Source organism: Pelobates fuscus, chromosome 9 (assembly GCF_036172605.1).
Source record: "Pelobates fuscus isolate aPelFus1 chromosome 9, aPelFus1.pri, whole genome shotgun sequence".
NCBI classification, from domain to species: Eukaryota; Metazoa; Chordata; class Amphibia; order Anura; family Pelobatidae; genus Pelobates; species Pelobates fuscus.
The window spans coordinates 10,689,881-10,708,807 of record NC_086325.1 but is presented as its reverse complement, the minus strand read 5'-3'; the positions used below and the strand labels follow the sequence as shown (position 1 = coordinate 10,708,807).

The 18,927-nt window shown below is 45.1% G+C and overlaps 1 protein-coding gene across 1 annotated transcript in view; it reads left to right on the top strand.

Moving 5' to 3' along the window:
- Positions 1–638: 638 nt before the first annotated feature.
- The window catches only part of LOC134572290 (cytochrome P450 2C23-like), a 36,119-nt gene continuing 17,830 nt past the window's right edge, over positions 639–18,927 (top strand). The window contains exons 1-3 of the mRNA XM_063431169.1: positions 639–785; positions 16,347–16,509; positions 17,265–17,414. Of these exons, the coding sequence (XP_063287239.1) occupies positions 702–785; positions 16,347–16,509; positions 17,265–17,414 (397 nt within the window). The 5' untranslated portion in view covers positions 639–701. The remainder of the gene's footprint in view (positions 786–16,346; positions 16,510–17,264; positions 17,415–18,927) is intronic.

Sequence of the window (18,927 nt, the reverse complement as noted above, 5' to 3'; positions counted from 1 at the left end):
GTAGAGGTTAGACAAGGAGTTCAGTTTTAGAGAGATTGAGTTTCAGAAAGTGGGAGGACATCCAGTGAGAGATGGAAGAAAGGCAAGCAGTGGCACGTTGCAGGACGGCAGGGGAGAAGTCCGGGGAGGACAAGATGACATTTATCAAAAAGGTGTTCATTTTCTTCACAATTTTCTCAAAGATTGGAGATCTGATGCTCAAAAAACACAAATGCCAGAAGCATGTCCGAGGTCAAAGCACAAATTATAAATATTTATTTGAGCTCATTGGTCGACAAAAGGTTTGTTGATTTAAACCGGTTCGCTGGATTCTCAAACAGTCCATTAGTTTAATTATTTTAGAAAATTGCAACAGTTATATTCTGACTGTGTTATAGTTAATAATTATTTCCTAAACTGCTTTTATTGCAAAAAGAGTTGCCCAACATGATTTATTTTGTAAAAAGGTTTTAGAACCTTTACTGTGTATCTTGGCGGAGATGTGAATACAAAATGCATAAACATGATTGGTAAACTGGGGAAGGCAGAACTTCCGTTTCACAAAAGCGGTCATCAAATGAGAGAGCAGTGATCAGTGTAAAACGGAGCCTAGGAGAAAAGGGGACATGTTTGATCTAAAGGTCTCAGTTTTGACTCTTGTGGCATTTGTTGCATTTTTTTTGGTTTTGTTCCTTGGGAAGTGGGCATGGAAGAGGAGGAAGATGCCTCCAGGACCTTTCCCTTTACCCATCCTAGGGAATTACCTGCAGCTCAGCTCCGGAGGCGTTATACCATGTCTAATCAAGGTAAGACCATGAATACATCAATTACAGACATGTTCAAGGGTCAAGCCTACAGCGTACTAATGAAGTGACATGTTTAATGGTCGGTGTCTCCCAGGGTGACAGTGTACTAATGAAGTGACATGTTTAATGGTCGGTGTCTCCCAGGGTCACAGTGTACTAATGAAGTGACATGTTTAATGGTCGGTGTCTCCCAGGGTCACAGTGTACTAATGACAGTGACATGTTTAATGGTCAGTCCCTCCCAGGGTCACAGTGTACTAATGACAGTGACATGTTTAATGGTCAGTCCCTCCCAGGGTCACAGTGTACTAATGACAGTGACATGTTTAATGGTCAGTCCCTCCCAGGGTCACAGTGTACTAATGACAGTGACATGTTTAATGGTCAGTCCCTCCCAGGGTCACAGTGTACTAATGACAGTGACATGTTTAATGGTCAGTCCCTCCCAGGGTCACAGTGTACTAATGACAGTGACATGTTTAATGGTCAGTCCCTCCCAGGGTCACAGTGTACTAATGACAGTTACATGTTTAATGGTCAGTCCCTCCCAGGGTCACAGTGTACTAATGACAGTGACAAGTTTAATGGTCGGTCCCTCCCAGGGTCACAGTGTACTAATGACAGTGACATGTTTAATGGTCGGTCCCTCCCAGGGTCACAGCGTACTAATGACAGTGACATGTTTAATGGTCGGTCCCTCCCAGGGTCACAGTGTACTAATGACAGTGACATGTTTAATGGTCGGTCCCTCCCAGGGTCACAGCGTACTAATGACAGTGACATGTTTAATGGTCGGTCCCTCCCAGGGTCACAGTGTACTAAGGACAGTGACGTGTTGAAGGGTCAGTCCCTCCCAGGGTCACAGTGTACTAATGACAGTGACATGTTTAATGGTCAGTCCCTCCCAGGGTCACAGTGTACTAATGACAGTTACATGTTTAACAGTCAGTCCCTCCCAGGGTCACAGTGTACTAATGACAGTGACATGTTTAATGGTCAGTCCCTCCCAGGGTCACAGTGTACTAATGAAGGTGACATGTTTAATGGTCAGTCCCTTCCAGGGTCACAGTGTACTAATGACAGTGACATGTTTAATGGTCAGTCCCTCCCAGGGTCACAGAGTACTAATGACAGTGACATGTTTAATGGTCGGTCCCTCCCAGGGTCACAGTGTACTAATGACAGTGACATGTTTAATGGTCAGTCCCTCCCAGGGTCACAGTGTACTAATGACAGTGACATGTTTAATGGTTAGTCCCTCCCAGAGTCACAGAGTACTAATGACAGTGACATGTTTAATGGTCAGTCCCTCCCAGGGTCACAGTGTACTAATGACAGTGACATGTTTAATGGTTAGTCCCTCCCAGGGTCACAGAGTACTAATGACAGTGACATGTTTAATGGTCAGTCCCTCCCAGGGTCACAGTGTACTAATGACAGTGACATATTTAATGGTCAGTCCCTCCCAGGGTCACAGTGTACTAATGACAGTGACATGTTTAATGGTCAGTCCCTCCCAGGGTCACAGCGTACTAATGACAGTGACATGTTTAATTGTCGGTCCCTCCCAGGGTCACAGTGTACTAATGACAGTGACATGTTTAATGGTCAGTCCCTCCCAGGGTCACAGTGTACTAATGACAGTGACATGTTTAATGGTGCCTCCCTCCCAGGGTCACAGTGTACTAATGACAGTGACATGTTTAATGGTCAGTCCCTCCCAGGGTCACAGTGTACTAATGACAGTGACATGTTTAATGGTCAGTCCCTCCCAGGGTCACAGCGTACTAATGACAGTGACATGTTTAATGGTCGGTCCATCCCAGGGTCACAGTGTACTAATGACAGTGACATGTTTAATGGTCGGTCCCTCCCAGGGTCACAGCGTACTAATGACAGTGACATGTTTAATGGTCAGTCCCTCCCAGGGTCACAGCGTACTAATGACAGTGACATGTTTAATGGTCACTCCCTCCCAGGGTCACAGTGTACTAATGACAGTGACATGTTTAATGGTCGGTCCCTCCCAGGGTCACAGTGTACTAATGAAGTGACATGTTTAATGGCCAGTCCCTCCCAGGGTCACAGTGTACTAATGACAGTGACATGTTTAATGGTCAGTCCCTCCCAGGGTCACAGTGTACTAATGACAGTTACATGTTTAATGGTCAGTCCCTCCCAGGGTCACAGTGTACTAATGACAGTGACATGTTTAATGGTCAGTCCCTCCCAGGGTCACAGTGTACTAATGACAGTGACATGTTTAATGGTCAGTCCCTCCCAGGGTCACAGTGTACTAATGACAGTGACATGTTTAATGGTCGGTCCCTCCCAGGGTCACAGTGTACTAATGACAGTGACATGTTTAATGGTCAGTCCCTCACAGGGTCACAGTGTACTAATGACAGTGACATGTTTAATGGTGAGTCCCTCCCAGGGTCACAGCTTACTAATGACAGTGACATGTTTAACGGTCGGTCCCTCCCAGGGTCACAGTGTACTAATGACAGTGACATGTTTAATGGTCAGTCCCTCCCAGGGTCACAGTGTACTAATGACAGTGACATATTTAATGGTCAGTCCCTCCCAGGGTCACAGTGTACTAATGACAGTGACATGTTTAATGGTGCCTCCCTCCCTGGGTCACAGTGTACTAATGACAGTGACATGTTTAATGGTCAGTCCCTCCCAGGGTCACAGTGTACTAATGACAGTGACATGTATAATGGTCAGTCCCTCCCAGGGTCATAGTGTACTAATGACAGTGACATGTTTAATGGTCACTCCCTCCCAGGGTCACAGCGTACTAATGACAGTGACATGTTTAATGGTCGCTCCCTCCCAGGGTCACAGTGTACTAATGACAGTGACATGTTTAATGGTCGCTCCCTCCCAGGGTCACAGTGTACTAATGACAGTGACATGTTTAATGGTCAGTCCCTCCCAGGGTCACAGTGTACTAATGACAGTGACATGTTTAATGGTCAGTCCCTCCCAGGGTCACAGTGTACTAATGACAGTGACATGTTTAATGGTCGGTCCCTCCCAGAGTCACAGTGTACTAATGACAGTGACATGTTGAAGGGTCAGTCTCTCCCAGGGTCACAGTGTACTAATGACAGTAACATGTTTAATGGTCAGTCCCTCCCATGGTCACAGTGTACTAATGACAGTGACATGTTTAATGATCAGTCCCTCCCAGGGTCACAGTGTACTAATGACAGTGACATATTTAATGGTCGGTACCTCCCAGAGTCACAGTGTACTAATGACAGTGACATGTTGAAGGGTCAGTCTCTCCCAGGGTCACAGTGTACTAATGACAGTGACATGTTAAGGGGTCAGTCCCTCCCAGGGTCACAGTGTACTAATGACAGTGACATGTTTAATGGTCAGTCCCTCCCAGGGTCACAGTGTACTAATGGCAGTGACATATTTAATGGTCAGTCCCTCCCAGGGTCACAGTGTACTAATGACAGTGACATGTATAATGGTCAGTCCCTCCCAAACACCTAGTGTACTAATGACAGTGACATGTTTAATGGTCAGTCCCTCCCAGGGTCACAGCGTACTAATGACAGTGACATGTTTAATGGTCGCTCCCTCCCAGGGTCACAGTGTACTAATGACAGTGACATGTTTAATGGTCGCTCCCTCCCAGGGTCACAGTGTACTAATGACAGTGACATGTTTAATGGTCAGTCCCTCCCAGGGTCACAGTGTACTAATGACAGTGACATGTTTAATGGTCGGTCCCTCCCAGGGTCACAGTGTACTAATGACAGTGACATGTTTAATGGTCGGTCCCTCCCAGAGTCACAGTGTACTAATGACAGTGACATGTTGAAGGGTCAGTCTCTCCCAAGGTCACAGTGTACTAATGACAGTAACATGTTTAATGGTCAGTCCCTCCCATGGTCACAGTGTACTAATGACAGTGACATGTTTAATGGTCAGTCCCTCCCAGGGTCACAGTGTACTAATGACAGTGACATATTTAATGGTCGGTCCCGCCCAGAGTCACAGTGTACTAATGACAGTGACATGTATAATGGTCAGTCCCTCCCAGGGTCATAATGTACTAATGACAGTGACATGTTTAATGGTCAGTCCCTCCCAGGGTCACAGCGTACTAATGACAGTGACATGTTTAATGGTCGCTCCCTCCCAGGGTCACAGCGTACTAATGACAGTGACATGTTTAATGGTCGCTCCCTCCCAGGGTCACAGTGTACTAATGACAGTGACATGTTTAATGGTCAGTCCCTCCCAGGGTCACAGTGTACTAATGACAGTGACATGTTTAATGGTCGGTCCCTCCCAGGGTCACAGTGTACTAATGACAGTGACATGTTTAATGGTCGGTCCCTCCCAGAGTCACAGTGTACTAATGACAGTGACATATTTAATGGTCGGTCCCTCCCAGAGTCACAGTGTACTAATGACAGTGACATGTTGAAGGGTCAGTCTCTCCCAGGGTCACAGTGTACTAATGACAGTGACATGTTAAGGGGTCAGTCCCTCCCAGGGTCACAGTGTACTAATGACAGTGACATGTTTAATGGTCGGTCCCTCCCAGGGTCACAGTGTACTAATGACAGTGACATGTTGAAGGGTCAGTCCCACCCAGGGTCACAGTGTACTAATGACAGTGACATGTTTAATGGTCGGTGTCTCCCAGGGTCACAGTGTACTAATGACAGTGACATGTTTAATGGTCAGTCCCTCCCAGGGTCACAGTGTACTAATGACAGTGACATGTTTAATGGTCAGTCCCTCCCAGGGTCACAGCGTACTAATGACAGTGACATGTATAATGGTCAGTCCCTCCCAGGGTCACAGTGTACTAATGACAGTGACATGTTTAATGGTCAGTCCCTCCCAGGGTCACAGTGTACTAATGACAGTTACATGTTTAATGGTCAGTCCCTCCCAGGGTCACAGTGTACTAATGACAGTGACATGTTTAATGGTCAGTCCCTCCCAGGGTCACAGTGTACTAATGACAGTGACATGTTTAATGGTCGGTCCCTCCCAGGGTCACAGCGTACTAATGACAGTGACATGTTTAATGGTTAGTCCCTCCCAGAGTCACAGAGTACTAATGACAGTGACATGTTTAATGGTCAGTCCCTCCCAGGGTCACAGTGTACTAATGACAGTGACATGTTTAATGGTCAGTCCCTCCCAGGGTCACAGTGTACTAATGACAGTGACATGTTTAATAATCAGTCCCTCCCAGGGTCACAGTGTACTAATGACAGTGAGATGTTTAATGGTCAGTCCATCCCAGGGTCACAGTGTACTAATGACAGTGACATGTTTAACCCCTTAAGGACCAAACTTCTGGAATAAAAGGGAATCATGACATGTCACACATGTCATGTGTCCTTAAGGGGTTAATGGTCGGTCCCTCCCAGGGTCACAGTGTACTAAGGACAGTGACGTGTTGAAGGGTCAGTCCCTCCCAGGGTCACAGTGTACTAATGACAGTGACATGTTTAATGGTCAGTCCCTCCCAGGGTCACAGTGTACTAATGACAGTTACATGTTTAACAGTCAGTCCCTCCCAGGGTCACAGTGTACTAATGACAGTGACATGTTTAATGGTCAGTCCCTCCCAGGGTCACAGTGTACTAATGAAGGTGACATGTTTAATGGTCAGTCCCTTCCAGGGTCACAGTGTACTAATGACAGTGACATGTTTAATGGTCAGTCCCTCCCAGGGTCACAGAGTACTAATGACAGTGACATGTTTAATGGTCGGTCCCTCCCAGGGTCACAGTGTACTAATGACAGTTACATGTTTAATGGTCAGTCCCTCCCAGGGTCACAGTGTACTAATGACAGTGACATGTTTAATGGTTAGTCCCTCCCAGAGTCACAGAGTACTAATGACAGTGACATGTTTAATGGTCAGTCCCTCCCAGGGTCACAGTGTACTAATGACAGTGACATGTTTAATGGTTAGTCCCTCCCAGGGTCACAGAGTACTAATGACAGTGACATGTTTAATGGTCAGTCCCTCCCAGGGTCACAGTGTACTAATGACAGTGACATGTTTAATGGTCAGTCCCTCCCAGGGTCACAGTGTACTAATGACAGTGACATGTTTAATGGTCAGTCCCTCCCAGGGTCACAGCGTACTAATGACAGTGACATGTTTAATTGTCGGTCCCTCCCAGGGTCACAGTGTACTAATGACAGTGACATGTTTAATGGTCAGTCCCTCCCAGGGTCACAGTGTACTAATGACAGTGACATGTTTAATGGTGCCTCCCTCCCAGGGTCACAGTGTACTAATGACAGTGACATGTTTAATGGTCAGTCCCTCCCAGGGTCACAGTGTACTAATGACAGTGACATGTTTAATGGTCAGTCCCTCCTAGGGTCACAGCGTACTAATGACAGTGACATGTTTAATGGTCGGTCCCTCCCAGGGTCACAGTGTACTAATGACAGTAACATGTTTAATGGTCGGTCCCTCCCAGGGTCACAGCGTACTAATGACAGTGACATGTTTAATGGTCAGTCCCTCCCAGGGTCACAGCGTACTAATGACAGTGACATGTTTAATGGTCAGTCCCTCCCAGGGTCACAGTGTACTAATGACAGTGACATGTTTAATGGTCGGTCCCTCCCAGGGTCACAGTGTACTAATGAAGTGACATGTTTAATGGCCAGTCCCTCCCAGGGTCACAGTGTACTAATGACAGTGACATGTTTAATGGTCAGTCCCTCCCAGGGTCACAGTGTACTAATGACATTGACATGTTTAATGGTCAGTCCCTCCCAGGGTCACAGTGTACTAATGACAGTGACATGTTTAATGGTCGGTCCCTGCCAGGGTCACAGTGTACTAATGACACTGACATGTTTAATGGTCAGTCCCTCCCAGGGTCACAGTGTACTAATGACAGTGACATGTTTAATGGTGAGTCCCTCCCAGGGTCACAGCTTACTAATGACAGTGACATGTTTAACGGTCGGTCCCTCCCAGGGTCACAGTGTACTAATTACAGTGACATGTTTAATGGTCAGTCCCTCCCAGGGTCACAGTGTACTAATGACAGTGACATATTTAATGGTCAGTCCCTCCCAGGGTCACAGTGTACTAATGACAGTGACATGTTTAATGGTGCCTCCCTCCCTGGGTCACAGTGTACTAATGACAGTGACATGTTTAATGGTCAGTCCCTCCCAGGGTCACAGTGTACTAATGACAGTGACATGTATAATGGTCAGTCCCTCCCAGGGTCATAGTGTACTAATGACAGTGACATGTTTAATGGTCAGTCCCTCCCAGGGTCACAGCGTACTAATGACAGTGACATGTTTAATGGTCGCTCCCTCCCAGGGTCACAGTATACTAATGACAGTGACATGTTTAATGGTCGCTCCCTCCCAGGGTCACAGTGTACTAATGACAGTGACATGTTTAATGGTCAGTCCCTCCCAGGGTCACAGTGTACTAATGACAGTGACATGTTTAATGGTCGGTCCCTACCAGAGTCACAGTGTACTAATGACAGTGACATGTTGAAGGGTCAGTCTCTCCCAGGGTCACAGTGTACTAATGACAGTAACATGTTTAATGGTCAGTCCCTCCCAGGGTCACAGTGTACTAATGACAGTAACATGTTTAATGGTCAGTCCCTCCCATGGTCACAGTGTACTAATGACAGTGACATATTTAATGGTCGGTCCCTCCCAGAGTCACAGTGTACTAATGACAGTGACATATTTAATGGTCGGTCCCTCCCAGAGTCACAGTGTACTAATGACAGTGACATGTTGAAGGGTCAGTCTCTCCCAGGGTCACAGTGTACTAATGACAGTGACATGTTAAGGGGTCAGTCCCTCCCAGGGTCACAGTGTACTAATGACAGTGACATGTTTAATGGTCAGTCCCTCCCAGGGTCACAGTGTACTAATGACAGTGACATATTTAATGGTCAGTCCCTCCCAGGGTCACAGTGTACTAATGACAGTGACATGTTTAATGGTGCCTCCCTCCCTGGGTCACAGTGTACTAATGACAGTGACATGTTTAATGGTCAGTCCCTCCCAGGGTCACAGTGTACTAATGACAGTGACATGTATAATGGTCAGTCCCTCCCAGGGTCATAGTGTACTAATGACAGTGACATGTTTAATGGTCAGTCCCTCCCAGGGTCACAGCGTACTAATGACAGTGACATGTTTAATGGTCGCTCCCTCCCAGGGTCACAGTGTACTAATGACAGTGACATGTTTAATGGTCGCTCCCTCCCAGGGTCACAGTGTACTAATGACAGTGACATGTTTAATGGTCAGTCCCTCCCAGGGTCACAGTGTACTAATGACAGTGACATATTTAATGGTCGGTCCCCCCCAGGGTCACAGTGTACTAATGACAGTGACATGTTTAATGGTCGGTCCCTCCCAGAGTCACAGTGTACTAATGACAGTGACATGTTGAAGGGTCAGTCTCCCCCAGGGTCACAGTGTACTAATGACAGTAACATGTTTAATGGTCAGTCCCTCCCATGGTCACAGTGTACTAATGACAGTGACATGTTTAATGGTCAGTCCCTCCCAGGGTCACAGTGTACTAATGACAGTGACATATTTAATGGTCGGTCCCTCCCAGAGTCACAGTGTACTAATGACAGTGACATGTTGAAGGGTCAGTCTCTCCCAGGGTCACAGTGTACTAATGACAGTGACATGTTAAGGGGTCAGTCCCTCCCAGGGTCACAGTGTACTAATGACAGTGACATGTTTAATGGTCGGTCCCTCCCAGGGTCACAGTGTACTAATGACAGTGACATGTTGAAGGGTCAGTCTCTCCCAGGGTCACAGTGTACTAATGACAGTGACATGTTAAGGGGTCAGTCCCTCCCAGGGTCACAGTGTACTAATGACAGTGACATGTTTAATGGTCAGTTCCTCCCAGGGTAACAGTGTACTAATGACAGGGACATGTTAAGGGGTCAGTCCCTCCCAGGGTCACAGTGTACTAATGACAGTGACATGTTTAATGGTCGGTCCCTCCCAGGGTCACAGTGTACTAATGACAGTGACATGTTGAAGGGTCAGTCTCTCCCAGGGTCACAGTGTACTAATGACAGTGACATGTTAAGGGGTCAGTCCCTCCCAGGGTCACAGTGTACTAATGACAGTGACATGTTTAATGGTGCCTCCCTCCCAGGGTCACAGTGTACTAATGACAGTGACATGTTTAATGGTCAGTCCCTCCCAGGGTCACAGTGTACTAATGACAGTGACATGTTTAATGGTCAGTCCCTCCCAGGGTCACAGTGTACTAATGACAGTGACATGTTTAATGGTCAGTCCCTCCCAGGGTCACAGTGTACTAATGACAGTGACATGTTTAATGGTCAGTCCCTCCCAGGGTCACAGTGTACTAATGACAGTGACATGTTTAATGGTCAGTCCCTCCCAGGGTCACAGTGTACTAATGACAGTGACATGTTTAAGGGTCAGTCCCTCCCAGGGTCACAGTGTACTTATGACAGTGCCATGTTTAATGGTCAGTCCCTCCCAGGGTCACAGTGTACTAATGACAGTGACATGTTTAATGGCCAGTCCCTCCCAGGGTCACAGTGTACTAATGACAGTGACATGTTTAATGGCCAGTCCCTCCCAGGGTCACCGTGTACTAATGACAGTGACATGTTTAATGGTCAGTCCCTCCCAGGGTCACAGTGTACTAATGACAGTGACATGTTTAATGGTCAGTCCCTCCCAGGGTCACAGTGTACTAATGACAGTGACATGTTTAATGGCCAGTCCCTCCCAGGGTCACCGTGTACTAATGACAGTGACATGTTTAATGGTCAGTCCCTCCCAGGGTCACAGTGTACTAATGACAGTGACATGTTAAGGGGTCAGTCCCTCCCAGGGTCACAGTGTACTAATGACAGTGACATGTTTAATGGTGCCTCCCTCCCAGGGTCACAGTGTACTAATGACAGTGACATGTTTAATGGTCAGTCCCTCCCAGGGTCACAGGGTACTAATGACAGTGACATGTTTAATGGTCGGTCCCTCCCAGGGTCACAGTGTACTAATGACAGTGACATGTTTAATGGTCAGTCCCTCCCAGGGTCACAGTGTACTAATGACAGTGACATGTTTAATGGCCAGTCCCTCCCAGGGTCACAGTGTACTAATGACAGTGACATGTTTAATGGTCAGTCCCTCCCAGGGTCACAGTGTACTAATGACAGTGACATGTTTAATGGTCAGCCCCTCCCAGGGTCACAGTGTACTAATGACAGTGACATGTTTAATGGGCAGCCCCTCCCAGGGTCACAGTGTACTAATGACAGTGACATGTTTAATGGCCAGTCCCTCCCAGGGTCACAGTGTACTAATGACAGTGACATGTTTAATGGTCAGTCCCTCCCAGGGTCACAGTGTACTAATGACAGTGACATGTTTAATGGTCAGTCCCTCCCAGGGTCACAGTGTACTAATGACAGTGACATGTTTAATGGTCAGTCCCTCCCAGGGTCACAGTGTACTAATGACAGTGACATGTTTAATGGTCAGTCCCTCCCAGGGTCACAGTGTACTAATGACAGTGACATGTTTAATGGTCAGTCCCTCCCAGGGTCACAGTACACTAATGACAGTGACATGTTTAATGGTCAGTCCCTCCCAGGGTCACAGTGTACTAATGACAGTGACATGTTTAATGGTCAGTCCCTCCCAGGGTCACAGTGTACTAATGACAGTGACATGTTTAATGGTCAGTCCCTCCCAGGGTCATAGTGTACTAATGACAGTGACATGTTTAATGGTCAGTCCCTCCCAGGGTCACAGTGTACTAATGACAGTGACATGTTTAATGGTCAGTCCCTCCCAGGGTCACAGTGTACTAATGACAGTGACATGTTTAATGGTCAGTCCCTCCCAGGGTCACAGTACACTAATGACAGTGACATGTTTAATGGTCAGTCCCTCCCAGGGTCACAGTACACTAATGACAGTGACATGTTTAATGGTCAGTCCCTCCCAGGGTCACAGTGTACTAATGACAGTGACATGTTTAATGGTCAGTCCCTCCCAGGGTCACAGTGTACTAATGACAGTGACATGTTTAATGGTCAGTCCCTCCCAGGGTCACAGTGTACTAATGACAGTGACATGTTTAATGGTCAGTCCCTCCCAGGGTCACAGTGTACTAATGACAGTGACATGTTTAATGGTCAGTCCCTCCCAGGGTCACAGTGTACTAATGACAGTGACATGTTTAAGGGTCAGTCCCTCCCAGGGTCACAGTGTACTTATGACAGTGCCATGTTTAATGGTCAGTCCCTCCCAGGGTCACAGTGTACTAATGACAGTGACATGTTTAATGGCCAGTCCCTCCCAGGGTCACAGTGTACTAATGACAGTGACATGTTTAATGGCCAGTCCCTCCCAGGGTCACCGTGTACTAATGACAGTGACATGTTTAATGGTCAGTCCCTCCCAGGGTCACAGTGTACTAATGACAGTGACATGTTTAATGGTCAGTCCCTCCCAGGGTCACAGTGTACTAATGACAGTGACATGTTTAATGGCCAGTCCCTCCCAGGGTCACCGTGTACTAATGACAGTGACATGTTTAATGGTAAGTCCCTCCCAGGGTCACAGTGTACTAATGACAGTGACATGTTAAGGGGTCAGTCCCTCCCAGGGTCACAGTGTACTAATGACAGTGACATGTTTAATGGTGCCTCCCTCCCAGGGTCACAGTGTACTAATGACAGTGACATGTTTAATGGTCAGTCCCTCCCAGGGTCACAGGGTACTAATGACAGTGACATGTTTAATGGTCGGTCCCTCCCAGGGTCACAGTGTACTAATGACAGTGACATGTTTAATGGTCAGTCCCTCCCAGGGTCACAGTGTACTAATGACAGTGACATGTTTAATGGCCAGTCCCTCCCAGGGTCACAGTGTACTAATGACAGTGACATGTTTAATGGTCAGTCCCTCCCAGGGTCACAGTGTACTAATGACAGTGACATGTTTAATGGTCAGCCCCTCCCAGGGTCACAGTGTACTAATGACAGTGACATGTTTAATGGGCAGCCCCTCCCAGGGTCACAGTGTACTAATGACAGTGACATGTTTAATGGCCAGTCCCTCCCAGGGTCACAGTGTACTAATGACAGTGACATGTTTAATGGTCAGTCCCTCCCAGGGTCACAGTGTACTAATGACAGTGACATGTTTAATGGTCAGTCCCTCCCAGGGTCACAGTGTACTAATGACAGTGACATGTTTAATGGTCAGTCCCTCCCAGGGTCACAGTGTACTAATGACAGTGACATGTTTAATGGTCAGTCCCTCCCAGGGTCACAGTGTACTAATGACAGTGACATGTTTAATGGTCAGTCCCTCCCAGGGTCACAGTACACTAATGACAGTGACATGTTTAATGGTCAGTCCCTCCCAGGGTCACAGTGTACTAATGACAGTGACATGTTTAATGGTCAGTCCCTCCCAGGGTCACAGTGTACTAATGACAGTGACATGTTTAATGGTCAGTCCCTCCCAGGGTCATAGTGTACTAATGACAGTGACATGTTTAATGGTCAGTCCCTCCCAGGGTCACAGTGTACTAATGACAGTGACATGTTTAATGGTCAGTCCCTCCCAGGGTCACAGTGTACTAATGACAGTGACATGTTTAATGGTCAGTCCCTCCCAGGGTCACAGTACACTAATGACAGTGACATGTTTAATGGTCAGTCCCTCCCAGGGTCACAGTACACTAATGACAGTGACATGTTTAATGGTCAGTCCCTCCCAGGGTCACAGAGTATTAAAGGACCTCTATAGGCACCCACACCACTTCAGCTCAATGGAGTGGTCTGGGTGCCAGGTCCATCTAGTGTTAACCCTGCAGCTGTAAACAAAACTGCTATGTTTACACTAGGGTTAATCCAGCCTCTAGCACACGACAGGCTTATTAAGTTCTCAATTTAATATTTTTGGATACTCTTTTCAAATGATACATGTTTTATAAAATATTGTAATATTTAGATCAGTGGTTACCAAACTTTTTAGGTTTAAGGCGCCCTTGATATTTCAATATTTTTCCAAGGCACCCCAAGTCAAAATGTATAGGTTGTATAACTGTACAGCGCTGCGGCAATTACTGGCACTATAGTGTGGTGTATAGTGTTAGTGTTTTGAAGGGGTGCTTGTATATAGTTTTGGTGTTTTAATATAGGGGTGTGTTTGTATGTAATATTTGTGTTAGATTGCAGGAGTGTGATTGTGTGTTGTGCTGGTGTATGACTGCTTGGAGGTATGCACATACATAACCACATACATATATACATGCACATTAACACACAAATACAAATAAATACACCGACACATACACACAGATACATATAGACACTGACACATATACACACACCTTAACACATGAATACACCAGCATATACACACACCGACACAAGCACCCTGACACATACAAATACTGACACATGCACACAACATGACACAGATACACACACTGATATAAAAACACACATCTAGTAGTAGTAGTAGTAGGTAGTGGATGCATGGAATAGCCTTCCAGCTGAAGTGGTAGAGGTTAACACAGTAAAAGAGTTTAAGCATGCAGGCTATCCTAACTATAAGATAAGGCCAGGGGCTAATGAAAGTATTTTAAAAATCGGGCAGACGAGATGCGCCGAATGGTTCTTATCTGCTGTCACATTCTATGTTTCTATGTTTCTATCTGGACACACAGATGCACATCCTGACACACAGATGTGTGTGCACACACAGACACACACTTACACAGAAGCACACTGATATATAAACACAGACACATACACAGATGCACATCCTGACAAGCAATCACACACTGATTTGTCCCACTCCTCTTTGCAAATCCTCTCCAAGTTATTAAGGTTTTGAGGCTTACGTTTGGCAACTCGATCCTTCCGCTCCCTCCACAGATTTTCTACGGAATTAAGGTCTGGAGACTGGCTAGGCCACTTCAAGACCTTAATGTGCTTCTTCTTGAGCCACTCCTTTGTTGCCTTGGCTGTGTCTTTTTTTGGTCATTGTCATGCTGGAATACCCATCCACGACCCATCTTTAATGCTCTGGCTGATGGAAGGAGGTTCTCACCAGAGCACCTGGTGTTCTTGGTGTCTCGGGGTCATAGGCAGCATTCCTCCTCCACCAAACACGGCGAGTTGAGTTGATGCCAAAGAGCTAAATTTTGGTCCCATCTGACCACAACACTTTAACCCAGTTCTCCTCTACATCATTCAGATGTTCATTGGCAAACTTCAGACTGGCCTGTACATGTGCTTTCTTGAGCAGGGGGACCTTGTGGACGCTGCAGGATTTCAGTCCTTCACGGTCCTTTACCAATTGTTTTCTTGGTGACTATGGTCTTGAGATGATTACCAAGATCCTCCCGTGTAGTTCTGGGCTGATTCCTCACCGTTCTCATGATCATTAAAACTCCACGAGGTGAGATCTTGCATGGAGCACCAGACCGAGGGAAACTGACAGTTATTTTGTGTTTCTTCCATTTGCGAATAATTACACCAACTGTTGTCACCTTCTCACCAAGCTGCTTGGCGATGGTCTTGTAGCCCATTCCAGCCTTGTGTAGGTCTACAATCTTGGCCATGGTGGAGAGTTTGGAATCTGATTGAATGATTGCTTCTGTGGACAGGTTTTATACAGGTAAAGAGCTGAGATTAGGAGCACTCCCTTTAAGAGAGTGCTCCTAATCTCAGCTCATTACCTGTAAAAAAAAGACACCTAGGAGTCAGTAATTTTGCTGATTGATAGGGGTTCAAATACTTATTTCACGCATTGACATGCAAATCAAAGTATTACTTTATTGACATGTGTTTTTCTGGATAATTTTTTTGCTATTCTGTCTCTCACTGATAAAATACACCTACTATTAAAATTAAAGACTGATCATTCCTTTGTCAATGGGCAAAAGTTCAAATACTTTTTTCCCTCACTGTAAGTGATATTTTTTTATATCTCCAGCCACCCTCCTGTTACCTCACCTTATGTGTCCAGGAGGGTGGCTTGGTGTCCTGGTCCGGCTGACTGGTGGCAGTGAGGGGTCCTGGATTCCTCCTCTCCCTCCCACGCTGGGAGCCCAGTCGCAATCATAGCATCAGGGAAACATTTTGCAGCACCCAGTGTGCCTGTCACAGCGTTTGGGTAGCGCTGATTTAGATTTTTGCACACATATATTATATATATATATATATATATATATATATATATTTTTTTTTTTTTTAATATATGTTTTATATTTTAATATTTTAAAAAATAATTTAAAAAATGTATCCAGAAATATTTAATCATTTGAAATGCCTATACACTTTCTTGGGTAACATTACATTATTTCCCTTAATGGACAATATGAAAAGCAAATAAAACATAATACTTAATAAATTAATATATACAAAATTAGAATACCCAGAATTATAATTAAATTTTATTCCATGTTCCAATCTGGAAAGCTGTCAATATTGATCAATACCTTTATTTCTACAGCTGAGTGAACAATACGGACCTGTATTTACAGTTTACTTTGGTTCCAGACCAAATGTAGTTCTGGTCGGATATGACGCAGTGAAGGAGATACTAGTTGACCACGGGGACTCTATTCTAGGAAGAGGAGAGATTCCTATATTTTTCGATCTATTCAACAGAAAAGGTGAATTGCCACATGTCATTCTTCCTTAAGGGAGTATAGATTTATATGTAACTGTCAATGCTTCTAGTTACAGTGTGTCAGTGATAATGTGACATTCTTTTGAGGAGAACATATGCTAATTGCAATTTTTGATATTTTTCATGGGACAAGTATATCAGCCTTACAATATATACGGCTTGTTAACATTTTACAAACTGGAGTAAATGTCTTCTGCCGATGCCCAATTGACCTCTAGGATCATACCTTGCCCGTTGGCCCACAATGAAACAGGAAATATGGGTTTTGCATTGCCATTTGACTCGGATTGTGTCCTAATAAAATCCTCTAAATTTTGGAAGTAAATCCCAGATTTGCGCAAAGTATAGAACACTTTGCTGCAGCACTAAAAAAGCCAGGCATAAAAACATTTTAAGATAGTCCATTGGATCTGGTGCTGATGACTCATTTCTCATCGCAGTTAAAGCTACAATTTGCATTTCAGATGATTTTGAATACTTTTTCCAGTAATATTCATCGAGCCATAAGGGGAAATATAGTAGAAATGATTACTTGTCTAGGTTCAATATGTAACTGAACGTCCATTTTACACATTACTCCTCTCCCTATAAGCAGATCTTCTGTGTCCAGTATCAATCAACTTATTCAAAGGCTCACTCTGTTTAATATCTTAACAGAACCAGTCATAATTTACCTTTAACATACTCACTTCTGTCCTTTGCTTGCTAAATAAAACAGTTATACAATCAATATTCCAGGCATGTCTTCTATCAGTGGAGATGCATGGAAGCAGCTCAGACAATTCTCCCTCATGACCCTAAGAGATTTTGGGATGGGGAAGAAGACCCTGGAAGAACCAATTCAAACAGAGGCTCAACACCTGACGACCTACTTCAGAAACTTGAACCGTGCGTACATCCCACATATCCACGTCCTCCTTTTTCAAAAGCAGAGATATACTGTTTCCTGATTAATCATGGCAGCATTTACTCGTGGGTTAGCTCCTTCCCTCACAGCAGAAAGGACAGGAAATATAACAGTTTGGAAGGAGTCTGCTTAAGCAGGCCTAGAATTTTCTTTTATGCTCACCAAGCAATATTTGTGTAGCCCTGTGTGACAAACCTTGTCATTTCCCTTGTCCCTGTTATTTTGTTATGCATTCAATAGTTTGATCTACCGAACACCGACCACCCCTCTGGCTCATTTAACGTCAATGTAACCAAAAAATTAAGTGCTCTTCCTGTGCGGCCGCCATTCGTATAACCAAATCTTGTCTCCTGTGAAAGCAGGCAGCGGTACTTGGTCATCGAGTGTCTGGAACTCTAAGTCGGACACTCGACCTCACGAACAGCAGTAACTTTGTACAAATGCCTGCTTCTATTCCCAACAAGCCAGGAGAGCGCTGTTCGGTAGGATTGTTCGCACAAACTAGAGGAAAAATTGCTACCTATAAACCATGCTTTCTCATGGAACTATTTTGGGCAGACGCCATGTGTGAGTTCGGTCAAAACTTTACCCCGGGCGATTGAGCTGTATTCGTGGGATCTGAGCGGTATTTGGACACTTTGGACGCTCAGATTCAGGCTATCCAGGGATATAGAATTTGTGGGGATCCCTATTAATATTATGTATGTTTTGGGGTGTTTTATGTTTTATTCTCTGTACCTCTAGTGCATGGGAGATTAAGTTTAGTTTAAGCGAAGTACACTCAATTATATAATTATCTCCCAGACACAGAGACTCCTGGGTGTGTTTTACTATACTTTTGCTGGAGACCCCATGCTGTGTATAAAAGTGGGCCATAAGGCTATAATAAAGCATTTCAGTCGTACCCTTCATTAAGTCTTGATTGATGTTTGGGTCTGCGAACGACGGAGCGCTTGATTTTTCCCACGACCTGCTTGGATTTTGGGTGAGTACGAATTACCAGATTTTACTAATTTCATGATGTAAAGTCATGATTTTATTAAGGACACGGAGGCGAGTATTATGCTTTATCTATGGTAAATTCACTTGTCTGAACACAATTTATGCCAATATCCTATTTATTAATTGTTTTTGCTTTTTTATGTTTTCTAAGGTTTATGCAGCTCAATAATGTTTTTTACAACTATTAGCTGTTTTTGAACTCTGTCCCTCCCTCTATATATACTGCTTGGGTAATCCCCATGAGTAAATGCTGCCATGAATAATGTCAGGAAAAAAGGAAAATTTGCTTCATACTTACCGTAATTTTCTTTTTCTGATCATTATTCATGGCAGCATTACGGTCCCACCCATATACTATAAGATGTGATGCTAGTTACTAAGACTGCCTGATGGGAAGGGGGAGGATCTATTTATACCGGTTTCAGAGTTCTATTTCCTGTCCTTTCTGCCGTGAGGGGAGGAGCTAATCCATAAGTAAATGCTGCCATGAAT